The 17,995-nt window shown below is 40.3% G+C and overlaps 1 protein-coding gene across 2 annotated transcripts in view; it reads right to left on the bottom strand.

Moving 5' to 3' along the window:
* Positions 1 to 7,243, bottom strand: part of LOC309386307 (protein LEG1 homolog) — a 43,951-nt gene extending 36,708 nt beyond the window's left edge. For both annotated transcript variants that reach the window (XM_081941537.1, XM_081941538.1), the window contains exons 1-3: positions 6,872 to 7,243; positions 3,149 to 3,235; positions 1,416 to 1,600 (exon numbers count right to left, since the gene is read on the bottom strand). In XM_081941537.1, coding sequence (XP_081797663.1) covers positions 1,416 to 1,600; positions 3,149 to 3,235; positions 6,872 to 7,232 — 633 coding nt within the window. In that variant the 5' untranslated portion in view covers positions 7,233 to 7,243. The remainder of the gene's footprint in view (positions 1 to 1,415; positions 1,601 to 3,148; positions 3,236 to 6,871) is intronic.
* Between the last annotated feature and the right edge of the window lie 10,752 nt (positions 7,244 to 17,995).

The following is a 17,995-nucleotide window of genomic DNA, read 5'->3' as shown; positions in this document are numbered from 1 at the left end:
GTACCACAGAATAAATAAAACTACTCAGTTATTCATAAAAAGTATACAACCATACCCATAAATAGATAGATAGTATCTCGGCTTACTTCGAACTTTCTTGAAAATGAAGACATAATGATGTAAGTTGTCCTTTCAGTCTAGCCCAGTGGTTCCCACACTTTTTTTGGCCATGCCCCACCTAAGCATCTCTAAAATCTGATGCCCCCCACCCCTCCGTGACATATAATTATTACTTTACTCAAAAAGGGAACTCTACTTATGTGGAGAAAGCCTAAAAGGCCATTAACTTGGGTTAAGTAAGGTTCAAATTGCCCACATTAAAAATCAAATTGCCCAACGTGGGGCCCCACGTTGGGAATCACTAGTGTTATATACCTGCTCCATAGTGCTTTATAGCACACTCTGAGCAGTTTACAAATGTGAGCATTTTTTTTTCCTCTTCAGGACCACTTGGAGTTTGAGTTGACTAATTTCTCAACAACCTTCCCTAAAAAAAGGAAGGTTTGAAACAAGTCAACAATTGTTCAGTTCTATTGTATGCAGGAATAACTTCTTAAAAAGAGGCCAACACCTTCAAGGAAGCATAATTCACTTCATGGACTTAACTACACATTATCTTTTGGGAAGTTTCAACCAATCAGGAAAGACACAAATCTAAAATACAAATGGTTGAACCCAGAGCTCCAAGGACTTGCCCACTTCATTAGGATTAGCAGGCTCAAATTCCTCCCAGATAACTATATAAGATTATGTCTCAAACAACCCAATAGACTTTGTCTTAGGCTAGGCTATTCCTTTGTCTTGATTTTCTCTGGCCTTTTGAGTGTAAACCAGGGGTGAAATACAGCAGGTTCTGACAGGTTCTGCAGAACCGATAGCAGAAATTTTGAGTAGTTCAGAGAACCAGCAAATACCACCGCTGCCTGGCACCAGAGTGGGGTGGGAATGGAGATTTTGCAGTATCCTTCCCCTGCTATGCCCACCAAGCCACACCCACCATGCCACACAAACCCGCGCCAAAAGAACTGGTAGGAAAAATAATTGAATTTCACCATTGATATAAACCCTGGTACATTACTGTACTCAAAGTTTAGTTCATATATAGCAGGGGTGTCAAACTCATGGTCCGCAGATTGGATGTGTCACATGCTGGCCACTCCCACTCCCATTTAAGGAAGTGGGGGAAAGTCACAATACATAATGTGATGACAAGGTGATGCTGCAAGTTTGACACCCTTGATATAAAGACATCTATCTACAACACCAAATATGAAGAAAAAGTACACTTTCCCCTCTAAAATTAGAAGGGTTTCTTTCCCCAATGATGTGTACAGTACTTGAATTGATGGTTTAGGAAGAAGTAGTGTATATTAGGAAGATATCCCTATAGTTCTAAACACAACCAACAGATATACCTTGAAGAAGTCCCTCCAGGCAGACATCACTTCTGGCATCTGGGCATTGCATTCAGCAATGTTGAGGCAGAAATCTGCTCTTTGCTCATCGGGTGGAATTAATTCTACCTCATTTTGTAGCTCTTCAAAGAAGTCACTATCCAGTGCCCCAAGGAAGGGAATAGCTGCCAAATAATAATTCATACCTAGGGCAATTTTAAAAAGTGAGCATGGTTTAGCAGGTTAAAAATATTAGTCAAAGCAAAATAAGCTTAATGGAAAAAATACAAGTAGTCTTCATTTAGCTACTACAACTGGGACCAGCAATTTGGTCATTAAGTGAAGTGGTTGTTAAGTGAAACAGTGGCTGTGCTGATGTTTGTATTTCAGCTTTTCTTTACTTTATAGACTTGCAAAAATCCTCGTAAATGTGAGGACTAGTAATAAAGTTATATTTTCATTAGAATCATAGCTATGAATGGTCATTAAATGAGTCAGTCTCTAAACAAGGCCTACCTGTACAGATCTAAACCAAATCCCAATTTGTTCAAATCTATGGGTAGGGGAACACTTCCCCAGCATTGCGAAACAGCCTGATTTACACAGAGGGAATTTTTCTGGCAACAAAGAAATCAAATAAAAATATATATGTAACTGATATCAGAATAATAGGACAACATAGCATCTGATTAACTTTAATTGGTAGAATATTGAGAGTTTATTCAATTTTAATTGAAATCTTATATGGCTTTTTCAGAAATCTTTAGTTATAATATGTATTTGTGTACAACTTTAATATCATTGAAGACTAGCCACTAACTGGAATTCATATCACAAGACAGTGTTAATTATTAAACATGACTGCAATTACTTTTTTGTATAAGTCTTGCTTGGAGATAATTAGGAGAAGTACCTTCTGGGCTATTCCCATGGAACTATTAGATAAGACAAATTTAAAAATCAGTCATGTTAGATATTTTTGGCAATATTTTATTTGTTCTGAAATTTGTTTCTTTTTTCCTGACTTTGCCTCTTCGTTCTATTGCAGGGGTGTCAAACTCATGTCGTTATGGCAGGGTATCGGGACTTCCCCCCTCTTTGCTAAATCAGGTTTAGGCGTGCCCAGTGTGTGACACATCCAGCCCACAGGCCGGGAGTTCGACAGCCCTGTTCTATTGTATATATCATTATTTGTCTATTCTCATTTCCATCATTCTGGTTTTTGAGAAAATGTTACATAGAGAAAGTCGAATATATAACAGAGTTATTAGTGAAAGTACTTCTACAATGGGCTGGAGGTCAAACAAACCTGCAGAAGAATATGAGAATTGATGCAATGATGGCGCAAAAATGAAGTATGGAAATGGGAGATTACATTTTGAATAGAATACTTCCATAAAAGCAGTTAGCGTATGTGTTGTTGACAATCCATGTGCAATCATTTCAGATTCTGGAAGCTTGTGGTCGAAGATCTAATGGACTTCAATTTCCAGAATTCCTCAGCCAGACATGCTAGCTGGAGAATTTTGGGAGTCGAAGTCCATAAGTCTTAAAGTTGCCAAGTTTGGAGAGGTGTAAGATTTGGTAGTTCTCATGGTGGAAATTTTATCACTTGGCAAATCTTACTGCTTTGATAAGACATTGATACAGTTGAAGAATTCATGTTTTGATGCAATTGAGATTACACGTTAGGAGCTTTCTCTGTTAAGTATAAAAATAAGTACGGTAATTCCCAAACAAGAATATATACTTACAAGCCCACCAGCTGAATTCAGATATGCATAGACTGTCTCCATCCTTATGGCCACACCCTGCAGCATTTAAAGGATCTGCTAATCTGCCTGGAAGAAAATGAAACACCAATATTGCACAGCCTTTTTGAAAGGGAAAAATAAGTATTGTAGTTTTTATTTGTTTGTTCATCAAATTTATACTCTTTTTATTTATTTATGACCATTTTTATTTATTTGGTTGTTCATCCAATTTATATTTCTATCCTTTTCACAAAAAATGTGTGATTTTGGAGTTATATAAGAAACTATATAAAACACAATTATTATTTTTTAATTAAATTGAAATTAAAGACTAAAAGAGGGCGGAAGATAAAACCATCTCAATACCTCACCAGTCCCCTGGGACCCCCAGTTTGATCATGTAACCAGATTCTATGACACTTATGGAATATGAACAAGGATGGATCCAGTCTCTTTGGAAGTGAATTCTCCCCTCCATAAGACAGGTGCCTACCAGGTGTAGCTCCCTAGCAGGTGGTACCTGTAACAAATATCTTTTGCTAGATCTGCTGGGATGGGCAGATCCCACAAGTAATCTGGACCATTCCATAAAGCCCCAAAGGACTTTAAAACACTTTGAATTAGATCTGGAATTTGAAACAGACTGGCAAACAACGTAGCTCATGGAACACATAACATGTGCTGTTCCAGAGACACATATCATTCCCTGAACTGCTGCCATTTGTACCAGTTGAGGTTTCTGGATACTCTTCAAGGGTAGCCCTATGTACAGCAAATTACAGTAATCCAATATGGAGGTGATTAGGACATGAAAGACCATGAACAGAGCCCCCATCCATCCAGCAAAGGGTACAACTGGTACGCAAGATGAAGCTGTGTAAATGTCCTCCTAACCACAACTGGCCACTTGCTATTTGTGCAGGACTCACAAGTCCAGGAGGACTCAAAGTTATGCATCAGTTTGGGCAGTGCAATCTCATCCAGCACCAAAGATGACATAGTCCTAAAAATGGTAGGTTCCAAAACCCAAAGCCATTCAGTCTTGCCAGAGTTCATCTGTAGCCTGTTTTTCCCCATCCACACCCTCACAGCCTCCAGACATTTGGATGAGACATCTATAGCATTCCTTAATTTGCCGGAGGCGGATATGTGTTTCATCCGCATGCTGATGATATCTCACTACATGACACTAGATGACACTAGATAGTCTCACCTAATGGCCTCATGTAAATATTGAATAGGAGTGGAAAAGAGTGAAGAGAGCACCGAACTGTGGCATTCTAGATAGTAGAGGCTAAGGACAGGATCTCTCCTTCTCAATTACCACAAATTGGAAACAATCTTGGAGAAAGGAGGTGTACTAGCATGACACAGATAGTATTGAAAACTGTAGAGAGGACCAGTAGGGCAAGGGTGGATGGATAACCCGCATATCACTCTCATCAGATATAATCTAAAGGTGTGACCAATGCTGCTTCCATCTCATACCCAGATCTGAATCCTGACTGAAAGGGACAAGAGAAAGACTGAGAACTTCCCTAATTTCAGAGCACATTGCTACTGCTCCGCCAAAAATAGGGCCCACGATCATCATCATGGTTGTGAACTCCTGAACCACCTCAGATCCCACTATTTGAGAAGGCAGGCTGAAGTCCCTCAATAGTATAAGTCTAAGGCACTCAACTGCCAACTCAGAAATGGGGTCAAAGAGTTCAGCTAGCAAGATTTAATACCTAGAGTACAATTGAACAAACAGGATCTCACTTCTGCTAATCTGTAGATATTTCCAGATGACGATTACCACATTTCTATTCCTACCTTAGTGTCTCAGCTAATACCGCACCCAAAACACAGCTGAAAGGGCCACCTCTCCCTTCCAGACCCAGCCAGCTTTCTGTAATACATGCAAGGTTGGCCCCTCTGATTGATGATTAAATTGCAAATGAGGGAGGCCTAAGTACAGACTAATTTGGCATTTAGAAACAGCAACTAAAAGTCAGGGCTTCCGAAGCCCCATTAACTAGGTGCAGGAACTAAGACCAAGGAGCTGGAATGTGAAACCAGCATAATTGTTAGTGGAAAAAATAGTTTTGCTAAAACTGAGAACCTGGCTCCCAAATATTCTGGTTATAGTTCCAAATGAAGAGCTCCTTTTACTTTGCTCTTTACAGTCACTTAAAGAAACTGCAATCAACGTTTGAATGACATACATGGAAAAAAAAAACTTTTATTGAAGTAAAATGTGATGTTTATTGTCATAGGAAAATTCCAATAGGGAACAAAGGCAACAACACAAGCAAAAATTCTTACTTTAAGATCAGAGGTTTATTGTTTCTAATAATTTGGAACATTAGAAATGAATAGATATAAAAGATATAATAACAGTAATACACTACATTAACATATTGATGCAGAGGGCCAATGAGAAATAGCAAGTCCTATAAGGACTGCTATAAATCAAAGAGCCCCGAGCTGTTCTTGAACTCTATCCTTTATGCTGTTCTTCTAACCACATACTTGCTTCACAACCTCACTAACTGTCACTATTTGTGAACACCTGTGTACATTACTTTCAATTCCTCTTTTCCAGGGGTGTCCAAACTTGGGAACTTTAAGACTTGTGGACTTCAACTCCCAGAATTCCCCAGCCAGCATGGCTGGCTGGGGAATTCTGGAAGTTGAAGTCCACAAGTCTTAAAGTTCCCAAGTTTGGACACCCCTGCTCTTTTCCAACAGTTTCATTCTTCCTGTTTTAAACAAATCCATATAAGTGCATATTTTGCAAAAAACATATATCATAGTTAGCAACGGTTCAGCAGTATTACAAATATTTCTGGTAAATTTTGAAATCATCCTAGCCGAAAACTTTGGTTCATATCTCTTTCTTTCGGGGCCTTCTATTATCCATAGGACTTATTGAATCTAACAGATCAATAGGCTATATTTCTTGATTCTCACATTATAGTACATTTAACTTTAGCATATCAAAAAAATGCCAATTCCTTTAGCCAACAATGAGACTAAGAAACCTTGATGACTTAAAAATATTCATAAAGAGTGCCCAATAAGATTATTATAATACATATGTAGTATGTATTATCCAAGATTGTTATCATTTTGAAATACTCCAAGATCAAAACAGGACCTCTCATTCCTAACTCACACAAATGGTTCTGAAAGTCAATGGTTAACCATGTCTCTGAATCATTTACTGGGGCCCAAAAGCATTGGAGAAATTAAAGCAAGTGATGGTAGAAGCTACTTTGCTCTTTACAGAATTCCGGTTCTTCTTAAAATTTTAATTAAATATGAAAGAAGGGTAGTAGCTATGACGTATGAGTATTATTGCCCTGTGCAAGGAAGAAAACATTAATCTTTGTAACTGTTACAAAGTTACAAAGTTACAAATGTGGTGTTCCCATTTAAAATGTCTATTAAGTGTCTCTATTGTTTGATTAGACTATCAGAAACAAACAGTGCTTTTTTCAATGTTCATACAACAGATGGCAATTTCTCAGACATTGGTCAATCCAGTTTATCATTTGGCTAATGAACTGTATTACTTCATGGTCTGCAATCATCTGTATTTTTCCTTCCAATTTACAAACAGTTTAAGATGAAAATTTGTTTGAAACCGAAAACTGTCATCTTTGTCATGGCCTACAATCATCATAACTTTCCTCTTAGGAATTCTAATATTAGAGTAAAAGAAATTGTTCCTACCTGAACTGTATTGCCAGCCATGCTGTAATGGCAATCCCCATAAGATATTGTTGAGATTCTTAGGTCCAAGTTGATGGAAATATTTAGCTGAAGATTTGAGCAAGATCTTATACATTCCCATTCTCTCTAAGTAGTTCCAGACATTGATGACAATCTTGTGATTTTGGATGGGATAATCTTCAAAGTTTTCAGGCACTGAATGCCAGAGTGGAGGGAAAATGTCTTCAGAATCTTGGGATTGTGTTTGTAGATGAGCTGGACTGGCGACCTCCATGGCAAGGAGGAAAAGAGTGAGACAGCAGAAGCGTTTTCTCAGGAAAGTATCTCCCATGCTGGACAGCAGTGTCATCCTTCTAGACATCTCAGCATGTGGAAGCTACTTTTAAAGCTATAGGCCACACCTACTCCCTGGGAAAACCACTATGATTCTCTTTTGCTCCACCCTATGGTACATTGCATTTCTCAAATTTCATAAAAAGTCATCAACTTCATGAGATTCATAGAATGGCTAGACTAATGGAGGATTTAGATTGGGATGATATGGAATGTATCTTCTCTGTTACTATATTTATTATAATCTTTTTAAAACACCTGCTATTAGCTATTTGATACAGGTAGTCCTTGCTTAATGACCAGTAACTTAGTGTACAGTTAAAATCCCATGCTCACTAGTGGGCAAAAAACTTTAGATATAATATAGAATTAGAGTAATGGCAAAACCTATGGGAATGATAAATTAACAATGGCAATTTCTTATAAATAAAACATGTATGTATGTATGTATGTATGTATGTATGTATGTATGTATGTATGTTACAACCCCTGGTATGCCCAAATATTGGAGGAAGCTCACTATTGCCTCTTTCTGTCCTTCGGCTCATTACAGAAAACCATGCAGGCAGAAAACCATATTTTTATTTTTAATGTTGCCTTTTTATATTTGTGTTGTATTTGTGCTGATAAATAAATAAAGGGAGACTAGTATAGATCTATTTCAAGCTATTTAGCTCTCATCAGCTAGCCATACCTTTACTGGGATTTGAACCTGGGCTAGATCTATACTAGTCTCCCTTTATTTATTTATCAGCACAAATACAACACACACATATATATAACCATACATACATATACATATACATATACACATACACTATATATATATAAGCCGAAGGACAGAAAGAGGGAGTAGTGACCTTCCTCCCATATTTAGTCATACCAGGGGTTGTAACACAAAATATATATATATACACATACATACATACATACATACATACATACATACATTATATATATATATATATATATATATATATATATATATATATATAGAGAGAGAGAGAGAGAGAGAGAGAGAGAGAGAGAGAGAGAGAGGGAGGGAGGGAGGGAGGGAGGGAGGGAGGGAGGGAGGGAGGGAGGGAGGGAGGGAGGGGGGAGGGAGGGAGGGAGGGAGGGAGGGAGGGAGGGAGAGAGAGAGAGAGAGAGAGAGAGAGAGAGAGAGAGAGAGAGAGAGATTGTATATTGAAAAGGAATTATAAATACCATCAACATAAAATGAAGCTTGCACAGAAGCTGAAATACATCAAGTAAATGAGATAAAGAGTATGAAGTAGAGGAGATAGGTAAGGGAAGAAAATAGGGATAGGAGAGGGGGAAGGGGGGAAGAGGAGGAGAGAAAGGAGGAGTGGAAAGGGTAGAGAGGAGTAGGAGAGAGGAAGGGGAAGTGGAGAAGATAAGGATGACAGAGGGAAGAAAGGAGGCAGGGAGGGGGAGGAGAGAGGGAGAAGAAAGTGATGGATAAGGTACAAATATGGTGTATAGGAGAGCAGAAGAGCCAATAATTGTTTTTGGGAGTCGAAGGTAAGATGAATTGATTTAAACATTTAATAATACAATACAATGTTGGCTATGTAATAGTATTCATGTGTTTACATGTTATGAAAATGAAAAAATAAAAAAAACTTTATATACAGAAAAAAGTAAACTTTTATAAAATGTTTTATAGATGGCACGTACCACCAGCTAGGTTAGCTAAAATGTTTAAAAATATGTCTAGCAAACGTTGGAAATATAGCCAAAAAATGGGCACATATCATATGTGATGGACCTCTGTTAAAGCAAAACATTTTTAGTAAGACAGAAGGTACAAGGAACGCTGCAGTCCTCAAAGATGCATCTCACTGAAATACAAAGAAAAACAAAGGGTCAAGTCCAAATTTTCCTGCAGGAATCAAATCCATTGTCAATGCATCAAGAAGGGATCAGCCCTACGGAAAATTTCACAAGAGGATTTCATAATCCAGGGAAGGATGTAGATTGTTTGTTTTTATTTATTTTGAAGAGGGATGTGTCCTACCATTGGAATGGTGGGATATATCCCTCTTCATTACTTTCTAAGAAGTAGACTTTAATACCATTCTTAGCCTACTGATTGGGTTATATTTTGATTTTTGCTGCAGCTGAATAGTTCATCATTGGTTTACTCAAGGTGATTTAACCAAGGCAGATCCTTCCTATGCAGCATAACAGCAATTCTGCCACTTGATGGTGCCACAGGTCCAATTTTTCCTATCTTTTCAGCAGGAAATGATAAAGCAGCTATAATGCAGTTTAATGTTAAACTAGTTTTCAAATGTTGTTGAGGGTTTTTTACTTAGAAGAAAAAACAACATAGCTGTCTGCTCCAAAGAAGGACGAAGAGCTGCGTTGGGAAGTCCACACTGTTGAGTAACTAAGAACACAAATTTGCTTTGCTGAAATTTTCTTATTAATTTTCTTATCAATTAATCTAAATTAAATTAACTACAGTTAAACTAAATGTAGCAATTAAACATTTAAGCTATTTTTCCCCTTATAATCTATTTGCAAAATGAAAGACAAAGAAATTGAAAAAGAGTGACTAAATTGATCAAAAGTTGAATCCACCCACCTTATGACGAATAATGATACTGTCAGCGTTCCAAATATCATGCAGAATTAAATCAAAGTCCAAGGCAGAGCTATCCTTAAAGTTCCAATTTAATAAGACAGACATGTTGGCACATCTGTGGGATCCCAAATCTAAAAGCTTCCTGGGATTCCATCCAGTTGAAAGTGATGATCTTATCCCCACACCCATAAATCCATCACATGGTCCAATCTTCTTCGCCCACGCTGGCATTTCCACCCATCTAGTTCCGGTCAGATGCAGAGGTGTGGAGACAAAAGATGACCTTGGCTTCTAGAAATGAATGACAACAACACATTCCACAATTCTACTCCTTTCTATTCCCCCTCCCAATTACTACACTAATGAAACAGCATAATGAAATAATAGAGTGTGGCAGGCCAAATATCCTAAAAGGAATATAACTGCAGGCCTGACAGATACATTCCTTACAGTATGCTAAGTTCCTTTCTGTCTCAGGTAAGACGTGAGTGCAGGCTGATCTTAATATATATGGTTAACAAATTTTCTGTATTTAGAACGTGATCACCATATTCCACATGATTATGTAATAATAGCAAGCAGTCAGGAAAGATGTCATAAAGAATGTTTTCTCATCTTTTTCCTTTGTAATCCATTTATTCCATGTTCTAAAATGTAGCCCTTGAATGCTGCAAATTAGAGTAATCTTTGTATAATGGAGAAGACAGTTTTGTTTAATGGGAGTAGGTGCTACACTGGGGAGAAGCAGTAGCAGTGGTGGGTTCTGGATCCTGTTCCAACTGGTACGGTTGGAACAGGCCTGGCGGCGTCCATATGGACGTATGTAGCATATGCACACATGCATCTTAGCAAATCTGCGATGCTCCAGCTGCTCAGAAGAGCATCACACAGGCTCTGTACACGCTGTGTATGTGTGCGGAAGCACCGAAGACTTAAAAGACCGGTAAGGAACTCGGGCGGGTGGGTGGGCCCTTTGGAGCACCATACCAGAACGGTATCCGGTGGTCCGGACAAGTTCCAGTACACTCGTACTGGGGCGTACCACCTGCAACCCACCACTGAGCATTAGAAATGGTTCTCGACTTATAACTGGTTGCTTAGTGATCATTTGAAGTTATAACCAACCCCAGAAAGGAGATTTATGACCCAGATGGTGATCTGACTAAACTTTAGTTGCTCAACAACACAAAACCATGTTTTATGATAATTTTCTTTTTAAAAGTCACCTTCTTCTGTTTTTTGACAAACTGCCCAGATTGTTTGCAGATTCTCTTTCACTCTACTCTATAGTCCAGTACGTTTCCCAAATTTCATTAAAAGCCATGTTTTGTGATAGAGCATATTTTACGGATGCACTTTCCTCCCCCACCCCCCAACGGAGGCTGAAAATTTGGGTACGTCTTACACTCTGAATGTAGCTTTTTCACAACTTTTTTTCAGCCCTAATGAGGTGCTAACGAGTGAAGTGATCTTCCGTGCTTTGCCTGCTTTTCTCATTGCTGCTCCCTCTGACAGTAGCGCCTCATTAGGGCTGGAAAAAAGCTTCTAAAGAACAGCGGATTGTCGGAGGGAGCAGCAATGAGAAAAGCAGGCAAAGCACCGAAGATCGGGAGATCGCTTCACTCGTTTAGCACCTCATTAGGGCTGAAAAAAAAGCTTCAAATATTTGGGGAGGATGTATATTTAGGTCCCCCTCAAAAATCAGGCTTGGGCTTATTTTTGGGATATGTCATATTTTCGGAAAAACACGAATAAGAGTATCATGGACTGCAAGGAGGACCAATCCATTAGTCTTCGACTGCATAATGGATGGCTGCAGTGATTATCAGCGAACGGAAACTTACCTACTTTGGATAGGTAATTAAAGTGAATGGAAGACTAGAAAAAAATATTATGCTCTGAGTGTATCTGTTTCCTTTTAGATTTGCATTTGAAGAAACACATTGCAAAATTGCCTGGATCAATTTGATGTCAGGTGGTGGTGGTAATATTTGTATCTATTTTGATCTGTTTCTAAATTCTGTTACAGACACGTAGATTGATTTTTGTTCTACATGTATATGAATAATTTACTGTATATCTTGCCCAATTGCAAAAATGCAAGATGGCCAGTTAGAATATCATAAATATAAAATATATTAAAAACAATCAATTTAAAATGTCAGACATCATAAAAAGAGTTATAGGTTTCTCAATTCTGCTGCAATAAAGAGAATTGTTTGTTGCATGCTGTATATATCAGTGATGGCTAACCTTTTTAGCGCTGAATGCCAAAAACATGTACGTACGTGCATACACATAATGCAATGTGCCCTGTGCATGCACTCATGGCCCGGCCCACGTGCATCCCCACATGTGCGCATGTGACCCCTGCAAATGCATGTGAACCATGCGTGACCCGCCCCCATGCATGTGCATACATCTCCCACATGCACCTTGCACATGTGTGGCAGAAACCTAAAATCCAGTGGAAGGCATTAGCGCATGCGTGGAGGAACAGAGCTAGGGTGATGGCTCACATGCCCATAGAGAGGGTTCTGCGTGCCACCTGTGGCACACTTGCCATAGGTTCGCCATCACAGGTATATATGATTACCCAACCCAACAAAGTGATTCGGGACAGCATACAAAGATCTAAGCTAAGATTTAATTCCACGTGTTATAGTGCATGGGATCAGGCATGCACACACACCACCATACGCAAATATAAAGATACCTGGGTCTTATTTTTATGGAATCTGATAGCTGTCCTTCACAACTGCCATCAGTCGCAGAAACAGCTCACTGCTTCAAGGAGTTACAGAGTGGTGCATGTTTAGGGAATCAACTCTGGGAAGCACTGAGTGGTTTGTTGTGTAATTTGTCCAATGAATTTTAAAAACGGCATAATACAGCAATGAATCAACTGGTGGGTATCCTAGATTTTAGGACTGAACAAAAATTTTGCATGTATGTAGATGCGAAACAGCTGAACAAGGCTGTGAAAAGTGGGTGAAAATTCCAACCTATGTTAAATGAGAGTTTTCCAAATTTAACAGAATAACAGAGTTGGAAGGGACATTGGAGGTCGTCTAGTCCAACCCCCGGCTCAAGCAAGAGGCCTTATACCCGGGATGGCGAACCTATGGCACACATGCCACAGGTGGCACGCGGAGCCATTTGTCAGGGCACGCAAGGCATTGCCCTGTCAGCTGCCAGCGCGCATGCTCATGCTGGCCAGCTGAGCTCAGCCTTTTTTAAAGCCATTGTTCGCCCTCCCCAGGCTCCAGAGGCTTTATAGGAGCCTGGTGAGGGCAAAAACGGCCTCTCCCACCCCTCCCACCCGGACCCCCTCCGGAGGCTTCAGGAGCTTCCTGAAGCCTCCGGAGCACAAAAAAACCGGCCCTACAGGCAAATGAGAAGTTTGGGAATGGACTTCTGGTTTGCTCCTAGGGCCGGTTTAAGCCCTCCGGAGCCTTCAGGGGCCTTCCGGAGGCTTCCCTGAAGGCTCCGGAACACAAAAAATGACCCCACGAGCAAACCGGAAGTCACTTCTGGTTTGCTCATAGGGTTGTTTTTAGTCCTCTGGAGCCTTCAGGGAAGCCTCCCGAAGGTTCCCAAACTTCTCATTTGCCTGTAGGGCCAGTCACTTGAAGCTCCTGAAGCCTCCGGAGGGCCTCCGGGGGGTGGGGGAGGCTATTTTCGCCTTCCCTAGGCTCCTATAAAGCCACTGGAGCCTGGGGAGAGCGAAACAAGCATGCAAAAAATGGGGGGGAGCACTTGTCATGCGCACATGCGCACTGGGGGGGTCGCGCATTGCATTATGGGTGTGGCATGCCTGCACACAACCCCCCTGCGCTCCTCCCACTTATGGCACATGAGCCAAAAAAGGTTTGCCATCGCTGCCCTGTATCATTCCAGACAAGTGGCTGACCAGTCTCTTCTTAAAAGTCTCAAGTGATGGAGCACCCACAACTTCTGGAAGCAAGTTGTTCCATTGGTTAATTGTTCTCACTGCCAGGACATTTCTCCTTATTTCTAGGTTGCTTCTCTCCTTCATTAGTTTCCATCCATCGTTTCTTGTCCTGCCTTCTGGTGTTTTGCAAAATAGGTTGAGTTTCCTCTTCTTTGTGGCAGCCCCTCAGATACTGAAACACTGCTATCATCATCCCCTCTAGCTCTTCTTTTCACTAGACTAGACATAGCCAATTCCTGCAACCGTTTCTCATATGTTTTTAGCCTCCAGCCCCATAATCATCTTTGTATCAGTTGTTTGAATATTCTCACTGTCCATAGTTTTCAGCAGATCCAGTTAAACTCAGATTGCGGCAAATTAATTTCATTTAAAACTTCATCAAAATGTTGTTCTCGGAGATTCTGGATGGTCTTCAAAATTTCTAATGGGATATGTCTCCACTTCTAGAACAGGTAGGTAGAATTTCAGCGTTTGTGGAAGACATCTTGGTCTACGGCCTTGCTTATGATAAATTCAAATACAACCTATGTCAACCCCCAACAGCCATGAAGACCCAAAGAGGAGAAAATTAAATGCTCCTAAAACTAAAAGAACACACATCTGAGATAACACAGGGGAAAAAGCAATGAATCCAGATCTATTTAAGGAACAAATCCAAACGCAGGGGAAGAAATCAAATCATGTGGGATGACAATATTTATATTACATGATTTGTAAGTGCCCACTTCATCTACTTTATTTCTGTGTCAAAACTACAGGTAAGCAATGTAGTGTACAAGGAATTCCTGAGATCATGTATGGTTATATATAGGTGAGTTACAATGGCACAATGAGATCAGGATTGGCACAGTGAGGCATGGTGGCACAGTGGTTAGAATGCAGTATTGCAGGCTAATTCTGCCAACTGCCAGCAGTTCGATTCTCACTGGCTCAAGGTTGACCAGCTTTCCATCCTTCCAAGGTGGGTAAAATGAGGACCCAGATTGTTGAGGCCAATATGCTGACTCTGTAAGCCACTTAAGACAGGATTGTAAAGCACTGTGAAGTAATATATAAGTCTAAGTGCTATTGCTACTGCTGTAGCTAAATGATGCAAAATTGTAAATGGCTTAGTGGCAGCACTCCCAACAGTCCCAGGATATTCAACACTCATTCAATGAGTTAGGGAAGGCACTGTGGGCAGGGAGGTGCAGGGAAGAAGTGTGTGTATGGGGGTCATGCATCTGAGTGAACACAGTCCCAGGGAAGGAAGGTGCAGGTATGTGCATGTGAGCACAGAAAGGCACAGGAAAGGAGGGCAGTGGGTGCCTGTGAGTGCAGAGTCTCAGGCAAGGAAGGCGCAGATGGTATACAGAAACACAGGCACGGAGGACTCACCAGAGCGACTTGAGATCCCTCCTGGCAGCTTCCCCTTTGCCTTCGTTTGTGTGAAGCTGGCGGGGAATGTCACAATCATGTGAGCGCAAGACACTGCAACTGTCATGAAAGCTGGTTGTCAAGTCCCCGAATTGCAATTTTGTGTCCAGAAGGGCATTGCAATGGCCAGAACTTTGAAGACTGATTGTAAGTACTCTCTGTCCAATACTGTCGTAACTCTGAATGACGTGTCGCTGAATGAGTGGTCACTAAGTGAGGACTACCTATAGTTATAGTAGAGGTGTAACCATTATTTGGCTTACTTGACTGTCATATCACAGTTTCATGAAGAATATACTTCATGCCCCTATATTTCAAGAGAACGAACAGGAAGACCTCATTTATCACGCTCTGATAATCGGCCTGGACATCACTGACCATGTGCCAGCTACAGTCTTTGTTCATTCTTTTAGAATCGCTGTTACAGTTTTGATCATGGCTGCTGGCACACAACTTATTTCATCCCATTCTTTTGTCTTCCTGCAACAGCAATGGCCTGCAGTGCAGCACAATTCCAGGGAGGAAGGAGGGGTAATTCTGAGCTTACAAATCTTGCAATGTTATTACATTGTATATATAATATCTTGCCAACATCTCCTATTTTTAACCCAGCTTCTCTCCCCACCCCCCACTTTGCTACCTCATTCTAACTTTCTCATGTCATTGCAGTCCATAAAACTGCCTAGGAAAAAAAAATCCTCCTTTAGATAGCTCCAGTAAGCAATTGAAGACTTCTAATTCATAGCTTCTTTTCCTGGCATTCTTTCACTACTGTATTGGTCCATTATGAGATCTTAAAAGAAATTAAAAATTTATGGCAACTTTATTGTTTCTCCTTTCACTGCTGTTTGAGGAAGAATACCTGGGAAGACTTCAGTCTTCAGGCTTTTATAACGGCTCAGTAAAAGAGCCCCAAATGGGTTCAATCATCTAGATACCAAAAATGAGAAAAGAAGAAGAAAAGTCAAATAATACAAATGGTCAGAAAGTGGAAAACGATAATAAAGGGGTCACTCTCTTTTTAAATTTCCTGCCCAACCTTTCCTAACTCATATCTCACACCTGATTACTTAAGGAGTTTAATCTTTAATAGATGCCTCCTTACAATTTATCATCATTGTCGACAATGCTATATGGCAGGGGTGTCAAACTCAATTTCATTGAGGGCTGCATCAGGGTTGTGTTTGACCTCAGGGGGATGGGTAGGCGTGGCCAGAATGGGTGTGGCCAGGTCAGCATCAGTCACGTTAGGGGCACCTGAGGTGGCCTGAGTGCTCTGCCAGCGAAAACAGAGCTCGGGAAACTGTTGCAGCCAAAATCGGAGCTCAAGGGGGCTGTGCAGGGGCCCAAGCTCCATTTTCGCTGCAAGAGGCTGGTCCTTTGCTATTTCCAGGGTGACCCCATGGGCTAGATGTAAACACCCTTGAGTTTGATACCCCTGCTTTATGGTTTATTGAATGACCTAAATGGAAATTATAGGGCAAAACATTGGAAGTCCATCAGGTTGTACCAATTCTTTCAGTTTCATGGTGGCAGATGCCCATGGTTGGAATGCAAAGCCTGAAGATATGGAACCTCAACCTTCAAATATGGTAGGAGTACAATTCTCAGAATTCCTCACCGAGCCTGGATAATTCATCTGGAAAGCATAAGGTTGGGAATGGCTGCCTTACAGAATTAAACAAGCAGGTTTTCATCCTTGAAGTGTTTTGATTTACTTGACAGAGATGCTCAACTAACGGAAATAATGCACGCAGGAGTCTAAACTGCCCATCCCATAGACAAATCAACAGACAGAACAAATTGCAGGGAGAAAGACAGACTGAAACAGAACAACAGAACACCACTGGTTATCAAATCACTTAGACGTATTATTAATTAGTTGCAGCTAACACTGGATGATGCTGCGTTTTCTCAGTGGTAGACTTTTCCTTGCATCTAGAAAACAACTCAATCTGAAGTGGACTCTCACAAGCACAACAAAGACAAGGATGCAAACATTGGCAGATTCTTCAATAAACCCAGTTATCTACAGGTAGTCCTCGACTTATGACAATTGGGCCCCAAAATTTATGTAGTTAAGTGGGAAATTTGGTTAAGAACATATTTGTTAAGTGAATATGACTTTACTTATCAGAACGTTGCAAAAGGGAACACTGCAACTGTCATAAATATGAACCAGTTGTCAAGCATCCCAATGTAAATCATGTGACCATGGGGATTCTGCAACAGTCATAAATGTGGGAAGTGGTCACGTGTCACTTTTTTTCAGTGACGTTGTAACTTCAAACAGTCACTAAATGAACTGTTGTAAGTCGAGACCTGCCTGTACTTTGCCCCTTCATCCACATCAATGCATCATCATAAACGTCCCATGTACAAGCTTTAGAGGTATCTGCATATGCTTTTCCCCCAGTGTGACACATACCATCATCTTCCAGCAACCCTCCTCTGGATTCTCCTAAGGCAAATATTATACATAAGAATCAATGAACACAATATTGACATCATTTATTTATTTATTTATTTATTTAATTTGACTTCTTAGTCGCCCCCTCTCCCCCCAGGGACTCGGGGCGACGTACAATAGCAACAATCACAACAATATAATATGGAGGAGGTAGAAAATAAATAAATAAATTACAGTACTTTGAAACAATTAAAACCCCAATGACAGTTAAAATTTAAAAATTAACAATTAACAATTAAAAATGCCCAAGAGGTGGAAAAGCTCTAAATTTAAGCCAGGCCGGCTAGTCGGAACAGGTGGGTCTTCAATTTCATACGGAAGGAGCGGAGGTCAGTTGTTGTCCTAATGTCTGGGGGG

Source organism: Natrix helvetica (assembly GCF_964273705.1).
Source record: "Natrix helvetica genome assembly, chromosome: 2".
NCBI classification, from domain to species: domain Eukaryota; kingdom Metazoa; phylum Chordata; class Lepidosauria; order Squamata; family Natricidae; genus Natrix; species Natrix helvetica.
The sequence above is the reverse complement of the archived record's forward strand: the minus strand, read 5'-3'. Positions and strand labels throughout refer to the sequence as shown.